Source organism: Rhinoraja longicauda, chromosome 21 (assembly GCF_053455715.1).
Source record: "Rhinoraja longicauda isolate Sanriku21f chromosome 21, sRhiLon1.1, whole genome shotgun sequence".
Taxonomy (NCBI): domain Eukaryota; kingdom Metazoa; phylum Chordata; class Chondrichthyes; order Rajiformes; family Arhynchobatidae; genus Rhinoraja; species Rhinoraja longicauda.
Genome location: NC_135973.1, coordinates 36,128,160 through 36,150,553, shown reverse-complemented (window position 1 = coordinate 36,150,553; position 22,394 = coordinate 36,128,160). Strand labels below are relative to the sequence as shown.

Here is a 22,394-nt window from a genome sequence, read left to right as displayed (position 1 = left end):
CTTTGGGATAAATTGATCCTGCAACTTCTGCATTATTCCAAGGAATACTTGCCATTGCTGTTCCACCGTCTTCCCTGCTAGGGCCTCCTTCCAGTCAATTCTGGCCAGCTCCTGCCTCATGCCTCTGTAATCCCCTTTGATGTACTGTAATACTGACACTTCCGATTTTCCCATCTCCCTCCCTCCCTGGCTTTCCCTCTCTGCAGAGATGCTGCCAGTCCCGCTGTTACTCCAGCATTTCGTGTCGATCTTCGATTTAAACCAGCATCTGCAGTTCCTTCCTACACACAAAATGAGCCATCTACAAAAAGAAAATACTGCCATTAAGAGATATTAGATATGCATTCCTTCGCAGCTAAGAGAATCACCTTGGAATCCATACATAGATCAGTTAAAAAGGCCACAGTATTGCAATTCCAGTGGGCCGTGCTGCTGAGAGGCCAGCACTCCAGATAGCTACTTGTTTACACTTATTTTTCCCTAATAGGAAGATATGTTAAGCATGTGACATTAAGTGTGCAAAACATCTAAATCTATGACAATCAAGTACAATAAAAATTGACCAGTCATCACTCTTACCGTTTTAGTTTTATTGAGCAATGACATCCGAATATAACCATGCCTGTTGTAACGAAGATAAAGGAAATAAAATGGAAAACATGTCCAGATGTAGATACAAGGGACCCATACTAGGATGGTTAACTGGAAGCAGTTTGTAAAGTCCGGATTTTCTGTATACCATGTTTTATTCAAATCCTGCAAAACATAAAGTGAAGATTTTAAGTTCTACAACAGAAAATACTGTTCTCTTTACAAAATTAAATGAATTTCAATGCATCTTTATGGCATGAATGTAACTGGTTCTTTGCATTCCAATAAAGCAGAAGAATCTTTAGCATGTTTCTAAGCAGAGATATTGCATGTCTGAATAATATTAACTTTGCTAGAGAAGAGAAGAGGGCAGATATCCATCTAGTGCAAGTCATTTTTATCATACCCAGCCCTCCAGTCATTGTTGAAATCAGTTCAGTTTACTGTCACATGTACCTAGCTAGGTACAGTGAAAAGTTTTTGTTGCGTGCTAACCACTCAGCAGAAAGACAATACATGATTACAATCCAGCCATTTACAGTATATAGATACATGGCAAGGGAATAACGTTTAGTGCACGGTAAAGCCAGCAAAGTCTGATCAAGGTTAGTCAGAGGATAATCTGCTTAAAGGAACATGCTAGTGTGGAAACAAAAATACTCGCGTATACAACTTCTTCAGAATTTGTAACGGAAAAATATTAAATCACGCAAAAAAAACTGGAAGAACAAAATATATTGAGAAAATATTACATTTTTCCACAGATCTATATAGATGGACATGACAATCAAACATGATTATGCAGCCACGTTTTAGATGTTGATGTCCACATTCAGATAGTGCTCAAAAGAAAGGCAAGATTCTCTATCAAAGTGAACTTGTTTGAAATAGTAGAGGTGGTCAAATTTAGAAATATCATAACAGGAATGGGTGTGTTGAAGAGATTAATAATAAATGCCAAGATTATATGTGCAAACAGAAAAAAATGGTTTAGCAAAGTAAACCTCTAGCTCTATTTGGTTTTCCAATCTAGAGACTGCACTGTTTAGCAAGAAAAATATTAAAAAGATCAAAAGAATAGATAATTTGAACCTCCCATATGGAAAGCACTATCATCAGAAGACATTGAAGAAACTCATAAACAGACGCATAATCCAGAGAAATGCTGTTGGTGGAAGAAAAATTATGGCTTGCGCCCCACATTGGTGAGGAATATACCATGTAATCTGGTTGGTTTACTTATTTAACTCTTCACCTATTGAATGAGCATCACAAACTGAATATTGCCTTTGATTAATATTGTCATGTACCTGTGTCAGATTTTTTTTTTAATGCAACATCATCAATTTTTACTGTATGCAAAACATATCCTTGCCGCTATTAGGTACCTATTTGGCCTGTGTTAGAGGTTAAAAGGTGCAATTATTGCTCCACCAGTCACCACAAGCAAAGCTAAAAGTGTCAATTCATTGCAGAACAATCCAAGCTCCAGAAAGGCAAGAGGATAACCAGTTCATATTATAACCAAAAATAAAACAAAAACTACAGAAGTCAGAAATCTGAAATTGGCTAATCCAAAGAACTTTGTACAAGCTTAAACAAATATCAGTACTTAATAGACCAAAATGAGTAGATAAAAACGAAGGAATTTCTTAGTAAAACACTTACATTCATCTGGTTCTTGGTTTATATTATATTTGGTTTAAAATCAATAATTTAGTTTAGTTTGGAGATACAGAGTGGAAATTTGCCCTTTGGTCCATCGAGTCTGTGCCGACCAGTGATCCCCATACACTGGCCCTATAGCTAGAAGCGTTCACTTTGTGGGGCTGGAAAGTGGAAGTATCCTGAGCTAACTCTGCTACCACCAAGCTTTTCAGCATGAGGGCCACATTTTTGCGGGCCATAGGAAAATATAAAGAAGTGTGAGTTTTATAAATTTAATGAACTCAAAAAGGTTTAGACTAGGTTACGTTAGATTAGATTAGAAAATGTCAAACTAGGTTAGGTTAGATTAGGTTAGTTTACATGAAGTTCATATGGCAACAAATAAATAATATTAAATTTTTTAAAAGAGCTTGAAATATTGGTATATACACTGTAGGTATACAATTATTTATAAAACAGCAAAAATACAGTGACCATCACTGGGGGAGAGAGAGAGAGGGGTAGAGGAGGGGGGGGAAGAGAAAGTGGGGGGGGGGGGGGGGAGAGAGAGTGGGGGGGTGGGGGGGGAGAGAGTGGGGTGGGTGGGGGGGGGGGGAGATATTCGGGGTAGGAGCAGCGGGTGAGAGCAGGAGCGTTGGGAGGGGGAGGGTGTCAGAGGGTCCAGTGAAGGAGCGCCACCACTTGCGGGGGCTGCTCCCTCCCTCTCTCTCCCCTCTCCCAGAGCCAGCGAGATCTGTGCCTCTGCTCCACTCTCCTCTCCGGCCCCGTCTCCCTCTAACGCAGCAAAATAAGAATAAACACAAGTGTAGTTGTTGTTCAGAAGCCCCGCATCCCTGGGGTGAGTGGCGGCGGCGAGGAGGGCAGTTTCACTTGTGTTTGTTCTTATTTTGCAGTGTTTGAGGGAGACGGGGCCGGGGAAGAGAGTGGAGAAGCGGCGCAGATCTCGCCGGCTCTTGGAGAGGGAGAGGGGAGAGAGAGGGAGGGAGCAGCCCCTGCAAGTGGTGGCGCTCCTTCACCGGACCCTGACACCCTCCTCCTCCCCATGCTCCCGCTCTCACCCGCTGCTCTCTCTATGCTCTCTCCCCCTCTCTCTCTCCCCGGGGTGAGTGGCGGCGGGGAGGAGGGAAGTTTCCTTGGGTTTGTTGTTTGCGAGGGGGCGCTGCGATCTCTCGCCTTGTCCCGGCTCTGGGTCGGTGGCGGTCCGCTCTCCAGTGAACCTTCACCGGCAGCTTTTGCCTCCAGTCCCCGCCGCCTAAGCGCTTGCTGCGGGCCAGATAAAATCTTGTGGCGGGCTGGATGTGGCCCGCGGGCCATAGTTTGGAGACCCCTGATCTATTGTAACAAGCGATGGGTCCCACTGACTGTCACCGGAAGCTTGCATCCTTTTCAGGACGGATGATGACAGTGATATCAACATTTGAAACATAGAAGATGGACACAAAAGAAGATGGACACAAAAGAAGATCCCCATACCCTACACTCATGGTACAATTTTTACGCAAGCCAATTAACCTACAAACCTGCACGTCTTTGAAGTGCAGGAGGAAACCAAAGCACCCAGGAAAGACCCACAAGGTCACGGGGAGAAAGTAAAACTCCGTACAGGCAAGCACCCGTAATCAGGATGGAACCGGGGTCTCTGGTGCTGTAAGGCCGCAACTCTACCAGAGCCCTACTGTGCCACCCTAATAAGAACGGTTAATATAACAGGGCAATGGAGCATGAATAAAAATAAGACATATAGAATACAAAACAGTAGAAAGTGCATTGCTGGAATCCATCCAAGTTCTCAAAGGTACTTTTTTGTATTGATGTGGAAGTTATTCAAGATGAGATAACATTATCTGAAATTACAGCCAATAAGTCTTAGTTAAGGGGAAAAACAAATAAAAAGTTGGTTAGTGAACAGCCTCTACCACTTAGCTGATGTTTGGGAGTAGACGGATCAAGTAGTAATTAGTCACCTTGGATATATACTTTGGCAATTTTCCGCCTTACAAACAGATGCCAGGGTTGTAACAGTAGGCTAGCACAGTGGCACAAGGTCACGGGGAGAAAGTAAAACTCCGTACAGGCAAGCACCCGTAATCAGGATGGAACCGGGGTCTCTGGTGCTGTAAGGCAGCAATAGACAATAGACAATAGACAATAGGTGCAGAAGGAGGCCATTCGGCCCTTCGAGCCAGCACCGCCATTCAATGTGATCATGGCTGATCATTCTCAATCAGTACCCCGTTCCTGCCTTCTCCCCATACCCCCTGACTCCGCTATCCTTAAGAGCTCTATCTAGCTCTCTCTTGAATAATAGACAATAGACAATACCTATCTCATAGTGCCAGAGACCCAGGTTCAATTGTAACCTCGGGTGCTGCCTGTGTGGAGTTTGTGTAATCCCCGTGACCATGCGGGTTTTCTCAAAGTGCTCCAGCTTCCTTCCACATCCCAAAGACTCTGGTAACTTATAATACTCTGTTAACAGTATTATTAACTGATTCAATATAACTTATTATTAACTATTATAGGTACAGAAACAGCTAGACCAGAGGTGTAGCTAACTTTGATGCAATCTTCAGTACTCAAAAACTGATGTACTGTCTGGTTTCATAACCAGTATGTATTCGACACTTGCATTTTTGGTTACTCGTACCAGAATCCAGCTGCAAAACAATACATTCTGCACTTAAAATTAGTAAAATCTTTAATCATTTTTTACACGTTGCATTAACATATAACATATAACATATAACAACTACAGCATGGAAACAGGCCTGTCCGGCCCTACCAGTCCACGCCGACCATTCTCCCTGACCTAGTCTCATCTACCTGCACTCAGACCATAACCCTCCAATCCCCTCCTATCCATATACCTATCCAATTTACTCTTAAATAATAAAATCGAGCCAGCCTCCACCACTTCCACCGGAAGCCCATTCCATACAGCCACAACCCTCTGAGTAAAGAAGTTCCCCCTCATGTTACCCCTAAACCTTTGTCCCTCAATTCTGAAGCTATGTCCCCTTGTTGGAATCTTCCCCACTCTCAAAGGGAAAAGCCTACCCACGTCAACTCTGTCCGTCCCTCTCATAATTTTAAAAACCTCTATCAAGTCCCCCCTCAACCTTCTACGCTCCAAAGAATAAAGACCCAACCTGTTCAACCTCTCTCTGTAGCCTAAGTGCTGAAACCCAGGCAACATTCTAGTAAATCTCCTCTGTACCCTCTCCATTTTGTCGACATCCTTCCTATAATTTGGAAGTTATTTTATTTTATTTGATGTTATTTTATTTCCTGTAAATTCTATAAGCATTTAACGATGATAATGAATACAAATGTGACTACTGCAAACTTGATTTTAAGAATTGTGTCCAAATTCTCCAGCAATTTACGTCAAGCTGAACCGCACAATTCAATAGACAGTAACAGACTGCCTTTGTATTCAGCTATCCTCAAGTATGTCAAACTTCAAGCACTGTTGTTCGTTGAAATCAACGTGTGGTAACTCAAGAATTTTAACCTCATCAAGAATACAGTTCCAATCAAAGCAAAGACAGGACTAGAACAATGAAAAAGCTTGGCCCAAGAACACTAACAGAACATTAATAGACAGTGAAACAGTAATTTATGCACAGAGAATATTTATCACAAACAAACTTCTCTCTTTATTCAGGATTTATAAACACATGGAAATGATACAGGACAAATTGATAGATCTTAAGACCGACAGGTCTTTGGGTTTGGATGGACTTCATCCGATGAAGTTTTTTTTTTAACGTGAGATAATTAGTCCATTGGTTTTAATTTTACAAACTTCAAGATTTAGAAATTGTTCCAATAGATTGGAAAATATGGAGACCATCAGTTAGCTTAACATTTGTCATAGAGAACACCATCCTTCGACCATCCAGTGAGCAGGACAGTCCTTTCAGGTTAGACAGAGGTTCACCTTCACATGCACCTCCTCTAACCTCATCTACTGCACCCAGTGTTACCGATGTGGGCACCTGTACATCTGCAAGACTAAACCTACTCGGCGACCGTTTCACTGAACACTTGCGCAAGGTCTGCCAAGGCCTATGAGATCTCTCGATTGCCAACCATTCCAACTCTCCATCCCATATTTCTGTCCTGGGCCTCCTCCATTGCCAGAATGAGGCCACATGCAAATTGGACGAATAGCACAGATTTTGCTTGGATAGCTTACAACCTAGCAGTACGAACATTGAATTATTAAATTTCAAATAACTTCTCCTTACATTCTCCTCCCCTCCCATCTTTCCCCGTTCCTCCACCCGAGTTATTTTACCAGTTCCACAGTTCTCTACTTTGTTTCCCTCTTGAGATTACATCTGCCCAAGATAAATTGTGGCAAGCCCCGATTGGTCCTAGTCTTTTCTCACCTCCAGACCTTTCCCCACCCACCTACTTATATAAGGCTGTGGTGCATTCTGCCTGTATTCTTGGTCTCCTTATTTAAGGGAGGTTGTTAATGCACGGGTTATATAAACTAGGCGATTATTCTCAGAGTTTGGAAGAGCAAGTTGAGACAATTGAAACATACAAGATCTTGAAGGGTTTTGACAGGGTAGATGTGTGTCTCGTGGGTGAATTTAGAACTCGGTCAGAGTTTAAAAATAACACATTTAAGACAGAGGTCAGGCAAACATTTGAGGAACACAATTGTTTGCAATACACTTTAAGGATGATGAAAGCAGTTACTGAATATTTTTTATTTAGCAAATATTTAATAGGCATGATTACAAAAAGTTAACAAGAAGCAATTGAATTTATAATCATAGCAGCCACAATTATTAAATAGCAACAAAGGTTTGTGTAGTCCATTCTTGTTCCAAAGAACAAATATGAAGATAAATTACCAATACAGCGAGAATTCATTTACGTGAACTATAATCAAATAAATCTGGCCAAGCCACAAATAACCAATGGAAGCAGCATATCAGAACAATCAGGGTCACAGAGTTGCCAGTTTCAGTCTGCATTAAGTGTCGGAAGGAACTGCAGATGCTAGTTTACACCTAAGATGCTGGAGTAACTCAGCGGGACAGGCTGGATAGAAGGAATGGGTAACATTTCGGGTTGAGAGGCTTCTTCAGATGAAGCGACCCAAAACGTCACCTTCCTTCTCTCCAAAGATGCTGCCTGTCCGCTGAGTTACTCCAGCATTTTGTGTCTATCTTCAGTCTGCAATAATTTTGACATGGCTTATCTGGGCAATTACCCATTGTCTACACAAAATTATCATCACAGGCAACATTTTACCAGAACAATTTTTAACACCACATCTCATTTCCAGTGTTAAATGTCACATTTAACAAATCATTAACAATCCTAGCAGAGAAAAACCTTCATAGTTTGATAAGTGCTTAGTAGTCCAGCCCCATGTTTTATACTTAGTTTAGTTTTAAATTCCAACCCAAGCCAGTTTGAGACCAAATAACTAAATGTAACATATTTAACTACTATAATGAAAAGGATAGAGTTATATAGTTAATTGCACGATCAATTGGATAATTTCTCAAAACTAAAGTATTTCAGCAAGTGGCACAAACCTGCTATGATTTAATTCTGTACACGATTGTATGAAATAATGAAAGATGCGAACAATGTCGGCAACAAAAATGGTGATATAGCATGACACCCCCCCCCCCCACCCCCCCCCCCACCCCCACCCCCCCCCCCCCCCCCACCCCCACCCCCCCCCCCCCCCAGTACCTTGCTAGTCACTTTGTTACTTTAACAACTTTTACAACTTCAGAAATATTTTTTTTAATGTTAAAATAGAAAAGTGAGACGAGACAAATTCATTACTTGTGTGGGGATCAGTGACTGGTATTTCTGGGCCTCCCAGATCCATTTCATTTGGCCTCCCTGCTCAGTTGTCATCATTTGGGGCTGAATGATAATGCAGTTTACACCCCAGCAGTATAAACATTAACTTCTCTAACTTTGTAATCCTTGCTTTTTTTTTGCTTTTTTTTTTTACATCAAAACCACATTCAGAGGTTACAAAACATCAAGTAATCATTATAATACAATGTTGCCTTCATTATTTACAATGCTCTCAACCCCCCGCGGTGACCAGCGCCCACGGAAGGCCTCCAGAATCCCCGTGGACACCGCGTGTTCCCTCTCTAGGGACACGCGCGCACGGACGTAGGCCTGGAAGAGGGGGAGGCGGCCGACTCTGGCAAGACCATCGACCGCCCGCTGCCCGGACCCGCGAATGGCCATCTTGGCCAGGCCCAAGAGCAAACCGACAGGGAGGTCCCACCCCCCCGAACGACCCTCCCCACTCCCTGCCTTGTGTCCAAACACTAGAATCGTAGGACTAAAGTGTAACCAAAACTTGAGGAACAACCCCTTCAGATATTGGTACAGGAGCAGTAACCTCTCACACTCCATATACGCGTGGAACACAGTCTCTTCCTCACCGAAGAAAATACAGGCGGCCGACGAGCCCGTGAACCGACTCAACAGTTTATTACACGCCACCGCTCTGTGCAACACTCTCCACCCCAGGTCCCCGACGTAAAGGGGAACGACTCCCTTGTAGAGAGACCCCCACTGAGGTCCGCCCCCGTCTTCAGGTGGTAACACAGACCGCCAAGATGTGTCAGGACGGTAGACGAAGACAAGGAGGTGCAGAATGTGCAGGAGCATTCTGTACAGTGTGCGTCTCTTCGCATCACGAAACGGCACGCTGGGCATCTTGGAGATAGAGGCGGAGCCGGTGCCCGAGAAAAATCCCGGAGCCTAGGCCCGATGAGCAAATCTGACGGAGCGGGGGTAAGCTCAGTCAGAACCACTCTAGGTGCACGCCTCTCCTCGACACCCGCCATGACAGGGTGAGGACCGGCCACTCCCGCAGCCACACCACCCCCTCCCCTTGAGGAGCAACACGTTGGCTGAAAACAACCCAATTCCTCACTCTAAGCACGTCACGATAGAAACTAGGCAGACCCCGTAAGGCGGGTCGACTGATGCCCACCACCGGGAGCCGCGAAACCCCCTCGTAGGCAACAACCGCGGCGGAAAAAATACGTGGCCAGAGCGTGCACCCTGGGGGGGTTCTCCGCTTAAATATACCTCCGCAGAGTCCTGAGACGGAGAGCCGCCATCTGGGTACGCACGCATACCAAGGACTGGCCGCCCTCCTCTAACGGGAGACTCAGGACCACTGCGGAAACCCAATGCTTCCTATTTCCCCAGAAGAAGTCCACCAGCCTCTTCTGTAAAGTAGTTGCAAAGATCGAGGGCGGGACAAGAGTAGCCAGCCGGTACCACAACATGGAGGCCACCAGCTGGTTTATGACCAGCACCCTCCCCTGAAAAGAAAGGACTCCAAGCAGGCCTGACCAGCGCCCCAGCCGAGCGACGACTTTCATCTCCAGCTCCTGCCAGTTCGCCGGCCAAGCATCCTCAGTGGGACTCAGGTACACCCCCAGATAGAGGAGGTGCGTGGTGCTCCACGCATACAACGCCATCTCCTCCGGCAGGGAGTCTACCTGCCACTGACCCACTAATAGTCCAGAACATTTACTACAGTTAATCCTGGCAGATGATGCAGCCGAGAAAATCTTCTGGCAGTCACGCATCCTCCGCAGGTCACCAGGGTCAGTGAACGTAAGGAGCACATCATCGGCATAAGCCGAAAGAACCACCTCCACCCCCGGTCCTGGTAGAGCCAGGCCTGTCAACCTCCTCCGAAGAAGACACAGGAATGGCTCCACACAGACCGAGTACAACTGACCAGACATGGGGCACCCCTGACGAACCCCCCTCCCAAAATGAATGGGAGCCAACAACACACCATTAACCTTCACAAGGCACTCCACTGCAGCGTACAAGAGCCGGACCCTGGCTACAAAATGCGGTCCAAATCCGAACGCTTGCAGCGTCCCGAGTAGGTAGTCGTGATCTACCCTGTCAAAAGCCTTCTCCTGATCAAGAGACAGAAAGGCGGCTGACTGACCAGTGCCCTGAGATAGATGAATCAGGTCCCTAACCAGGTGGATGTTATCCTGAATGGACCGACCAGGGACTGTATAGGACTGGTCAGGGTGAATCAGTTGAGACAGCACAGAGCCCAGGCGATTTGCCATTGCCCGTGCAAAGACTTTGTACTCTGTACAGAGGAGAGAGACCGGGCGCCAGTTCTTCAACAGGCGGAGTTCGCCCTTCTTGGGCAGTAGGACAACGACTGCCCTGCGCCACGAGAGGGGCATCTCCCCGGTCACCAGGCTCTCCCCCAGAACCTTCATGTAATCACCCCCCAGGACATCCCAGAAGGCTCTAACAAATTCTACCGTCAACCCATCCAGCCCAGGGGACTTGCCCCTCCTGAGCTGGTGCAGGGCACGTGTCAACTCCTCCAATGATAAGGAGTCATCCAGAATATCGGACCCTTCCCTATCTACAGTCGGTAGACCCTCCCACAGGACCCGCTGAGCCTCCCCGCTGCAACCATCTGCGGAGAACAGGGTCCCATAAAAGGACCAGACTAAAGCACTGATCCTATCTGGATCTGTGACAGAGGAGCCATCGTCCGCGAGCAGCTCGACGAGCTGTTTGCAGGCTCCTCGCCCTTTCTCCAGAGAGAGAAAGAAAGGTGAATCTCAGTCCAAATCGTGCAGCATCTGGACCCGCGACCTCACGTAAGCACCTCAAGCAGCAGGTTCCTCAAGGCTTCCTTCTTCCCCTGAAACTCTCCCCATTCACAGGAGTCCTCACCAATCCGACCCAGGCCAGACTCCGCCTCTAGTAGCTCCCTCTCGAGCCTCTCAACCGCTGAGTCCCGCCTTCCGGTCGACCCCCACGTATATTCCTTACAAAAGAGACGGATGTGAGCTTTCCCCACATCCCACCACTGCCCAAGGGAAGAAAAGCTCCCCTGCCTCCCTCTCCACTTCACCCAGCCCCGTCTGAATGACTCCCGGAAACACTGATCCTCCAGCAGCCTGTTATTGAAATGCCAGTAAGCAGACCCAGCCCGTGTGCGCCCCGGATTAAAGTCCACACGCACCAGTCAGTGGTCCGAGCACGGCACCAGCCGCATTGAGGCCGCTGAGACACGGGAGACAAACGCACCGGAGATGTACATAAGATCAATGTGGGAACCGCCCCCCTCAGTCCTCCGCGAGAAAGCGTTTGAGTCAGGGTGAAGGTTCCGCCATGCATCCAGTAGCTTAAAGGAATCAATCAAGCCTCTCAGTTTCTTTGCCACAGCAGGGGCACACTGAGTACCAGAACGATCTCGCACCTCAAGCATGCAGTTGAAATCTCCCCCCAGAAAGACACACTCTCCACTATCAATAGTGCTCAACAGAGCAGTCACCTCCTGAAGTAGGCAGGCCTGCATCGTGCCGGTACTGGGGGCATACACGTTAATAAAATGCAACGGCATGCCATCCAGGCTCACGGCCAGATAGAGCAAACGACCTGGCACAACTTCCTGCACCTTCAGGATCTCTGGCTGAAAAGTCGGGGCCAACAGAAAAGCCACCCCACTCGAATTTGTGCTGAGGTGGCTCATGTAAACCCCCCCTTCCCACTCCAGTCGCCAGGTGGGTTCGTCACTGACAACAGTGTGCGTCTCTTGAAGAAACCACACTGCATATTCCCCGTCTATTAAGGACTGATAAATGCTGAAATCTACGAAAGCTCGCTCTACTACCATTTAAATTTAATGTGGCTACTGTGAATGTGCAAACACACTAGAATTGTTTCCTCACATTCCTCGTGGACTCAGAAACTTTCCCCCTGAGGAAACTTAAGAAATCCCCAAACTGAAGCCTCTCAGACGCAGGAAGATCACTACCCTTGCTGCCAAGGATATTATCAAGATCCTTAATAAATCCTGGCAGATCTGCCCACCGCCTCCGCGACGCATCAATTTTAGTCTTGGGAGTCCTAGTTGTTTTTAGAAAGTCCGGAATCTCACAGATAATGGCTGCTCTAGACACAGCCCTGGAATCCGGGCACTCCGCCAACCCACTCGCACCTGGAACAGCAGCCTCCTCTGCACATCGCTCAAGGCCAATGTCAGAGTTCGTGGGACTACAGCTTGCTGAAAGCTCACTCACCCCACTGCACAGGCCGAGCCCATCACTCTCCCCCTCCTCCGGCATGACACCACCCCGCAGAACCAAAGCCGAGGGAGGGTCCCGATACTCTGACAGCAACAAGCTGTCCGGTGAAAGGCCAGGCTCCTGCACTCTCCCATCACCCCCCACGTCCAGGCCTGGGGAAGAAAAAACAAGAGGCACCCCCAGGGCCCCTGGTACGCAGGCACCCACGAGATCCAAAGGAGGGTCACAACCCATAACCGCCCCGCCCCCCACAGCACACAGAGTTGCCGCACTACTGGCAGCACCCAGAGAGTCTCCACCCTCCACCACCAGGGGAGCACCCTCACCAACAACCACTGAAAGAGCTGGTGTTTTTGGTCTCCCCTACTACCTCAACCGGTGAGGCAGCACACCCCACATCAACTCCACTGGCTCTAATAAGGAGCACAGAGTGGAACATTTGACCTCCCGAGCCTCCCCCCTCAGGCTGACTCTGCTCATCCCCCATCCCAGGGGACACATTTCCAGTCCCATCAACTGGCGTGCCAACACCCTCAGAAGGCCTCTGAAACGAGGGGACCTCCTCCGACCCAGAGGACACACTCCCAGGGGCACCAACCCCACTACCCAATGAGATGACTCCCTCGGAAGGCCCCTGAGACGAGGGGACCGCCACCGACCCAGAGGAAACAATTTCAGGGGAGTCGGTCCCAGTAACTGATCTGGTAGCACCTGCGGAAGGTCCCTGAACCAGAGGCCCATCCTCCGGCCCATAAGACACCAGTTCGTGGTCACCGACCTCGTCAGGGGTGGAAGGTCTCGAAATATCCTTCCCCTTAATTTGGCTCCACGATCCTGCTCTTCCTCGCCAAGCGCACGCCTTCTTTTTGTCCCGCTGACATGCGGAGGTACGGTGACCTCCATAAAGGAAGGGTCCTCCGCCTCCACAGCACCCGCTGCCCCCTTTCTACTCCCATGTTTGCCCCCTCCTGCCCCCTTCCGGTTCACCTCAGCTCCTTGCTGAGCCACACCAGGTGTGTCCTAGACCTCACTGGGCCCAACAGGCACCCCTTGGGTGGTCTCAGGTCTAGGCAAGGGCCCATCTGCTTGCGATGGACTCTCTTGGAGGGTCTTATTCTTCTTCTTATTATTATTCTTCCCCTTCTGCTTCTCCCAACCTTCCTACCCCCTTCGCCCTTCCCCTGCGCCTCGCCATCGACCACCTCCACAGGTTCAGGGCGTAGGGGGCGGGGGCCCTCACTGCTCCGGGTCAACAAGGCAGAACTTGCCGCCCCTGATGGATTGGCAATGCCGCCCCGGGTCACCGAGGCGGAGCTAGCAGCCCCAGCCGAGTCAGCAGTTCCACCCCGGGCCACCGAGGCATGGCGGGCCGCCCCGGACGGGCCAGCGCTGCATTCCTGGGCCCCTGCGTTAGAATTTCCAGCAGCGGCCCGGCTCTTAGGACACTTTCTACGGAGATGTCCAAACTCTCTGCACGCATGACACTGCGCCTCTCCCCAGCTCCAATTCACGCGATTGGGGAGACCCTTATGCTCCACAACGAAGCTCCATTAAGCACCCAACCCCGCTTCCACCTTCATGAAAACCCGCCTCTTGAAGCTCAAGACCCCTTTCTCATACGGGTCATTCCCAGGGTGCATAAGCCTAGTAAGCTTAGACCGCACCTCCCCAATCTTCACCAAATGTGGAAGGAGTTTTGCATCTCGGAGAAACGTGGGACAATTCCGCAGGAGAACCGGTTTCACATTGGACACCCACGGTTCCACCGGTAGATGGACCACCTGCACCGTGAGCCCCATCTCCAACACTAGGGCCACATCCTCCCGGGACTTTGGTATCAACTGAACCTTCCCTCCTGCACTCTCGGAAGAGGCGATAACATCCCTCTTGAAAAGATCGTGCAAGCCCTTTGCAATTGCAGCCCTGCTCCACACGAACCCGGTTTGAACCGAGGTCCCGTAAATATCCCAGTCCAAGTCAACATGAAGCTCATCCACGAGTGGCCTCGAAGCCGCCGTCGAAGCCACCGCTGCGTAACTCTGAACCTTAGGCCGAGCCCCCGCCATCTTGACAGTGGCACACACCAGCTCCAGGGACAGCAGCACCTCAGCTCAAAAGCGAATCTCAGCGACAGTCACAGTCTGGATAAGCAGCAGAAGCAGTTTCCTCCAGCCGAAGAAAGGAAAGTCCCCAAGCTCAACTCCACAGTCGAGAGCAGCTTTTGGAAGGCTCTTCAAAGCCCTGACGGAAGCGAAAGGTACCCTCTTCACATTAAGCCCAGGCAACTGTACTGTGCAAAACGGTATTGGGGCAGAGAGTCGGTGCTATAAATGTCAAAGACCGAAATCATTCCTACCCACGATCTCCAGGCACTCTTGGCAATCCGCCAGCCACGGCCGCTCCCACCGCGGTGCAGAAGAACTCAGGAATTCCACACTAAATGGAGAAATCCTTAAACAAAGGAAAGTTTACGCAGTCCGACGTTCGGTCAAACTATGAAATCTCACTGCATCTGTTCCTCTTCCTTCGACAAGAATCTTGAAAGGTTGCTTCAAAACTTCTCAGTCGCCGGAGCAGAGAGAAACACAACCTCTCTCTCTCTCTCTCTCTCCCCATCCTCTTCCCCAACCCAGTTCTACAACCAGGCTGACTACCCCAAATACATTTTATCTTTGTTTACTTCGTTGTCACCTTCTCCTAGCTTACAATGATCTATTGTACATTTTCCTTGACCCTCCTCCCTTTTGATGTCTCGTTTTCACACCTTACCCTTCCTTATCTCTGTGCCTCCGTCTCCCCTGACTGTCTGAAGAAGGGTCTTGACCCGAAATTGCACCCATTCCTTCTATTCAGAGATGCTGGTGGTTCCACTGAGTTACCCCAGCATTTTGTGTCAATGCGTCCCACACAATAGCTCCGCATTGTCATTGCTAGAGGATGTGATACATCATTGCAGGAGCAGAAACACATCTAGAGCAAAGCCTGGTCTAGATTTGTTTAGTAACACACTTATAGGCTTAAGAAAGGATACTACAAAGATAGACACAAAAAGCTAGGTCAGGCAACATCTCTGGAGAAAAGGAATAGGTGATGTTTCAGGTCATGTAAGCCAGATGTTGTAAGCCAGCATCTGCAGTTCATTCCTACACAAAGGATGCGACGATTGAGAGCCATTAATTTGCACAGTCAGTGGGATCATAGATCGTTTTTCCAAGAAGCAGGCTAATGAAAGTAGATTTGAAAGGAAAAACAGTGGAGGAAACTGAAGAGGAAACTGATTACATTATATAACATGTGTGAAGTTACACGATCAGCAATTCATTGAAATAGAGCTAAAGAGAAAACGAGCATTAGACATTCCTCGAATAGCTCCACTCAGACGTCAAGAGGCAAGATAGGAAAGAAACTAAAAAGCAAAGATTCAAGGCTAAAGCAAGAGATTGTGTGGGAGAAAGATTTTTTTTTAGCAAGATATAAAACATCAGGATGCAGCACAGGTTGATAATGAGAACTTGCATTTACGTGCCTTTTCTGTCCTAAAACATCAAGCAGTTTTCCCCACAATAGCAAACAAAATCAAAGATGAAATCACAAAAAATATAAGGGCAGATGACCAGGTGCTTGGCAAACAAATGGAATTAAAGGCCCAAAGAAAAGAAAGTGAGAGAGATTTGGAGGAAATCCTTAAACTCAGATCCACAGTCCCAACCCAAGCCACATGCACAAAAAAGTTAAATTATTCAGTCTTCCGAGTTTGTTTAATCGGATTCGTTTTATCAGAATGCATCCGAGTATAGTTTAGGAACAGTTCCATCCAAGACTGCAAGAAATTGCAGTGTTCTGGGCGTAGTCAGACCATCGCGCAAACCAACCTCCTTTCCATTGACTCCATCTTCACACAGCCTCGGGAAGCCCACCAGCATAATTAAGGACAAGTCTCTTTTCCCCTCTCCCAACCGACAGGAGGTACAGAAGTTTGAAAGTCAGCATTTTTGCCAGGGTTCGAAGATCCAACCGCGGGACCTGTGGACTTTAACATCGTAAAGCCCGCGGTCTCTGATAAGAAGAGGCCGTTTCGGGAGCTCCATGCCGTGGAGAGAATTTCAACCGCCCCAACGCGGGAGCTTTGATCACCCCGGCAGGGGCCTTGATCGTCAGCTGCGGGGGCTTTTATCACCCCGACTGCAGATGGTTTGACTGCCCCGACCGCGGGAGAACAAAGAGGAAGAAGGTGGAACTTTATTGCCTTCCATCACAGTGAGGAATATGGAATCCACTGTGATGGATGTTTGTTAACTTTTATGTGGTTGTGTGTCTTGTTGCTTTTCACTAAGTATGGCTGTATGGTGACTCCAATTTCACTGTCCCTTAACTGGCACATGTGACAATAAACTGACCTTGAAACTGAATATTGTACCCTTTATTCTATATCTGTACACTGTGGACGGCTTGTTTGTAATCATGTGTAGTCTCTTTAATTGGATAGCATGCAACAAAAGCTTTTCACTGACCCTCGGTACACAGGACAAGAATAAACTAAAAATAAACCTAAACTAGATTGGACACACTTGGATGTATTCTCTGAAATGCTGGAGGTTGAGGGGAGACCTGATCGAAGGGCCTGGAATGTGCTGCTGGGGATGGTGGTTGAGGCAGATACAATAGTGGCATTTAAGAGACTTTTAGATGCGCACATGGATATGCAGGGAATGGAGAGATGTGGATCATATAGACATACGATAACCAGAGGAGATTATTATAACCTGGCGACATGTTCAGCATATGGGCCGAAAGCTTATACCTGTTCTGTTGTGTTCTATGTTCGATTACACTTGTCTAGCAAAAATCTATAAAATCATCTTTAAAAATCATAAAGTATGTACTTTGTTTGCAGTATAGAATCCATCTACCCATCATCTTTTATGTTTTATTTTCCAACATCTCTTATGATTTGTAAAAGATTTATAACAGATAGCGAACATAAATGAGACATCCAAATAAATCAGATTGATATAACATTAGTAAGAAAAGTACTCAGAGTTGCTAAAATGAATGCATATGATTACAAAAGTATCCCTATTATCTCCCGTCATTTCACTTTGTAGCTAAAACATTTGAAGTAAAGAAGAGAATGTTCTCACTTTTGTATCAAGTGGACCTGCTTTACATACAGAATTAGAATGGCATACAGATTAAAGAGCAAAATATGGGAATTCTACACTAGAAAACAAAATGGTGGAAACATTGGCTGCTCATTCAGCGTATAGAGTAGATGTTTAAGGTACACAATCATGGAGTCAATAGTGTCACACAGCATGGAAACAAGCCCTTCAGCCCAATTTGCCCATGCTGACCAAGATGCCTTCTTCTTCTGTCGTATGTCTTTTAGACCTGCAGCTCCGTTGAGGCAAGCCAGGCCAACGTGTCATCGTCCAGACCGCAAAACCAAGATGCCGCATCAACACTAGTCCCACCTGCCTGTGTTTGGCCCATATCCCTCTAAACTTTTCCTATCCATGCACCTACCTCCTCTTGCAGGTAGTATAAGTAAATAACTGCAGACTCGAAGGTATTTATTCACAAAATGCTGGAGTAACTCAGCAGGTCAGGCAGCATCTCAGGAGAGAAGGAATGGGTGACGTTTCGGGTCGAGACCCTTCTTTAGACTGATGTCAGGAGGGCGGGACAAAGGAAGGATATAGGTGGAGACAGGAAGATAGAGGGAGATCTGGGAAGGAGGAGGGGAAGAGAGGGACACCTCTCACCTATCTGCATTAAACTCCATTAACCATTCTTAAGCCTACCTGATCCAAGATCATGCTGTAATTTTTGATAACCATCTACAATACGACCCAGGCACCCACCACCCTCTTTCCAAAAAATTTTTTTTTAATTGCCCTGTACGTCTCCTTTAAACTTTGCTCCTCTCAACCTTAAACCTATGCACTCTAGTCTTTCAAATTTACCAAATATCATTCTTTAGTTCTCACCCTAATAAACCCTCAACCCATTTTTGTATCCATGCAAACGTTTTTCAGGATCTCCGTTTACTCCATTTCCTTTGATTTCTCACAGGCCCGCTCTTTCCCCTCCATTAAAAGAACATTCCACTGTGGTATGCCAGTTTCTAGGCATAAATGATATTCAACCCCATATGTCATAGATGTGCCCACTCATTTATCCATCTCCATAATTTAACGTGCCACAATAAAGGATGCCATCAGTAAGCTGGAGTGTAACATTTCTTCATCTAATTCATTGTTATGTGGCAGAAAGTTTATATACACTGGCAGAATTGGCACCATTGTCAATTCTTACTTTATTTACCATCTCCACCGCTGACATCTATATATCCCCACTTTAAGTCTGTCACCTTGTTCCATTACTCTCACACTTCCTTCAAAATGTTACTTCAACATAGAACAGTACAGTATAGCACAGGAACAGGTCATTCAACTCAGGAAACCCGTGACGTGCATGGGTTTTCCCTGAGATCTTCCGTTTCCTTCCACACTCCAAAGAAGTACAGGTTTGTAGGTTAATTGGTTTGGTATAAATGTAAAATTGTCCCTAGTGTGCATAGGGTGGTATTAATGTGTGGGGGTCGCTGGTCGGTGCGGACTCGGTGGGTCGAAGGGCCTGTTTCTACACTATATCTCTAAACTAAACTAAGCTTTTCTCCAGAGATTCTGTCTGACCCGCTGAGTTACTCCAGCTTTTTGTCTCACAACTAAACTCACAATGTCTATGCCAAACATGATGCCATGATAAACTACATCTGCCGACATGATCAATATCTTCCCATTCCTTTCATATCCATATGGCTCTCGTATCTACTCCACCACTCACGCTGGCAGTGTATTCCAGGCATCTACCACCCTCTGTGCAAAACAACTTGCCCTGTACATCTTCTTTAAACTTTGCCCCTCTGAACCTTAAAGCTATGCCCTCTTGGCTTTGAAATTCTCAAAATATTGTCCCCTCCTTTTTCACCTTGATAATTTCAACCTTCAACTCACCTTCCCTTTACTCCCAAATTCATTACCTTCCAATTCCCTCCACATTAACTCCGCCTACCCTTTCACTTACTCATTTTGCATACATGTCTCTATCATCACGATCGCAATGCAAATAACCACAAATAATTTCCTCGGATGCCTCTCTAGTTACATCCCTCTTCAAATCCAATTCCTTTCCAGACTGAAATAAATATTCAATCGGAGCAGCTATTTCCATTCCACATTTATCTGGCCTTTAACCTTTAAATGAACACAGTATTTTGCCGCCTTCTACTCTGCCCAGAGACTGGGACACACCTTGAAGATTTATAAGTGGCCATCCGATTTAGACCTTTCATCGTCTCAATATAAGCGACGAGAGGGCTCAACAAAGCAGCTCAATATTCCTAAAGATAGACATATCTTCCTAAATACAAATATTCATAAATCCGTTTCCATTCTCCACCAGCAAACGTTGAGTAATTTCCTTCCCCCAAAATAGATTCAGCCCAACGATGAGCGACCGAGTGGTTGTGAGCAGAGTAAGCAGCCCAGGGCAGCCCAGCCCAGGGCAGCCCAGCCCAGGGCAGCCCAGCCCAGGGCAGCCCAGCCCAGCCCAGCCCAGGGCAGCCCAGCCCAGGGCAGCCCAGCCCAGCCCAGGGCAGCCCAGCCCAGGGCAGCCCAGCCCAGGGCAGCCCAGCCCAGGGCAGCCCAGCCCAGGGCAGCCCAGCCCAGCCCAGGGCAGCCCAGCCCAGGGCAGCCCAGCCCAGGGCAGCCCAGCCCAGCCCAGGGCAGCCCAGCCCAGGGCAGCCCAGCCCAGCCCAGCCCAGGGCAGCCCAGCCCAGGGCAGCCCAGCCCAGCCCAGCCCAGCCCAGGGCAGCCCAGCCCAGCCCAGCCCAGGGCAGGGCAGGGTGTGATTATGTTGTCCATGAGGTAGGTAGGTAGGTAGGTCCTGACCTGGTCCTCACGTCCATCCTATTTCCAGTCTGAGGAAGGGTCTCGACCCGAAACGTCACCCATTCCTTCTCTCCTAAGATGCTGCCTGACCTGCTGAGTTACTCCAGCATTTTGTGAATAAACACCTTCGATCTGTACCAGCATCTGCAGTTATTTTCTTACCCTATTTAGCCGGGTCTGACTATGCCGGCTACCTGCACTTGACAGGGAACAAATCCTATTTTCGTTCTGTTAACGCAGATTAGATGAGTTGACCATTCGCGCCCCACCCCACCGCCTTTGTTTGTGCTCCCAGCCCAGCCCCAGGCCAGGGTGTTGAGGCCCAGTGGACCCCCCCCCCCCCCCCAGCAACTGGTCCCAAAGCTGCTGCAGTGGGCCGAGCGGGGCCGAGCGAGGCCGAGCCGGCGACAAAAGCCTGAACTAGTCTAAGATGAAAGAAAGCGGCCGGCCGGCCGGCGTGCGAGCTGGTTACTTCAGCAACCAAACCCGACCACTAAACCACACAGATAACACGGTGAAAAAGGGAACGGCGCCTCACCCAAAGGACATCTTTGTGATGCTTGCTGCAGAAAGCGTCCATGCCGCCGCCGCCGCCGCCGCCGCCTTCCTCTGAAGGGATTAGCACCTCCCCTCAAGGCAAGGCAAGGCAATGCAAGGGCTGTGCGCTCACTCCATGCCGTCTCCACTCATCAGCCGCAGCGCAGGGGTTAATCCTGGTCCTGGGGGAGAAGACACGCACCAAAACTGCAGCCCAAGCTGCCTGCACTAGAAGATAACAACGCCCATTAATTATTTCACATTAGCATAGGCGTGCAAGCACATTCCAACCACCTTCTGAGACCTCTTCACATCTCTGAAACACCGTCACAATTGTTTAATGTGGCACCACGCCTCTCAGCCCACTTCTACCAGTTATGTACCAGGAAACAGTATAAGAAAATAACTGCAGATGCTGGTACAAATCGATGTATTCACAAAATGCTGGAGTAACTCAGCAGGTCAGGCAGCATCTCGGGAGAGAAGGAATGGGTGACGTTTCGGGTCGAGACCCTTCTTCAGACCTGTCTTCTTAGGCAGTCCTTCAGAGTTCAGAACAATTTCTTTCCATTCCAGTTTTGAGGATCCTGAAGTGACTGATGAAGGATCCTGAAGTGACCAGATGTGTAGTAGGTTAGGTTTATTGTTGTCACGTGTACTGAGATGCAGTGAAAATCCTTATTTTGTATGCTATCCATACAAATCAGATAATTCTATACCTATACAATCACTGTCAACTCAAGTATAATAGGTAGTGTAAATTGAAAGATAGAGTGTAGAACATGGTTCAAAGTATATTTCTCAGCATTGTAGTGGAAAAACTAGAAATTGTGCTAAAGATAGAAACAAAACTCTGGACTAACTCAGCGGGACAGGCAGCATCTCTCAGGAGAAGGAATGGATGATGTTTTAGGTCTAGACCCTTTTTCAGATCCAGACTGGATCTGAAGAAGGGTTTCGACCCGAAACGTCATCTATTCCTTCTCTCCAGTGATGCTGCCTGTCCCGCTGAGTTACTCCAGCATTTTGTGTCTACCTTCAGTGTAAACCAGCATCTGCAGTTCCTTCCTAGAAATTGTGCCAGATTTACAGGTAGAAAAGAGTTTAAATGAGTAGAGCAATTCTATATGATGATAGTAGATCCTCCTCTGGGATCAGCACGCAAAGAATCGCCATGCATTGGCACCATCTCAACAGTCACAAGGGTCTATAGCAAAGATTATAGAGCGGAGCAAGATGGACCACTCCGTCGAAATCACCTATACTTTTTTTTCTCTCTCTCTCTCTCATATATCATCAGTGATGCACACATTTCTCAGCACATGTTTCTCCCTATCATGATCACTTCTCTCATATACATTTCACTAGGGCCTACCCATACACATTCGCAATCAGTGACATCAAACTTATTCACAAAATGCTGGAGTAACTCAGCAGGTCAGGCAGCATCTCGGGAGAGAAGGAATGGGTGACGTTTCGGGTCGAGACCCTTCTTCAGACTGATGTCAGGGGGGCGGGACAAAGGAAGGATATAGGT

The 22,394-nt window shown here is 47.5% G+C and overlaps 1 protein-coding gene across 1 annotated transcript in view; it reads right to left on the bottom strand.

Moving 5' to 3' along the window:
- abcc1 (ATP binding cassette subfamily C member 1 (ABCC1 blood group)) overlaps window positions 1-20,942 on the bottom strand; it is a 107,811-nt gene extending 86,869 nt beyond the window's left edge. Inside the window, exons 1-2 of the mRNA XM_078418355.1 lie at window positions 20,859-20,942; window positions 580-756 (exon numbers count right to left, since the gene is read on the bottom strand). Coding sequence (XP_078274481.1) covers window positions 580-756; window positions 20,859-20,900 — 219 coding nt within the window. The 5' untranslated portion in view covers window positions 20,901-20,942. The remainder of the gene's footprint in view (window positions 1-579; window positions 757-20,858) is intronic.
- Between the last annotated feature and the right edge of the window lie 1,452 nt (window positions 20,943-22,394).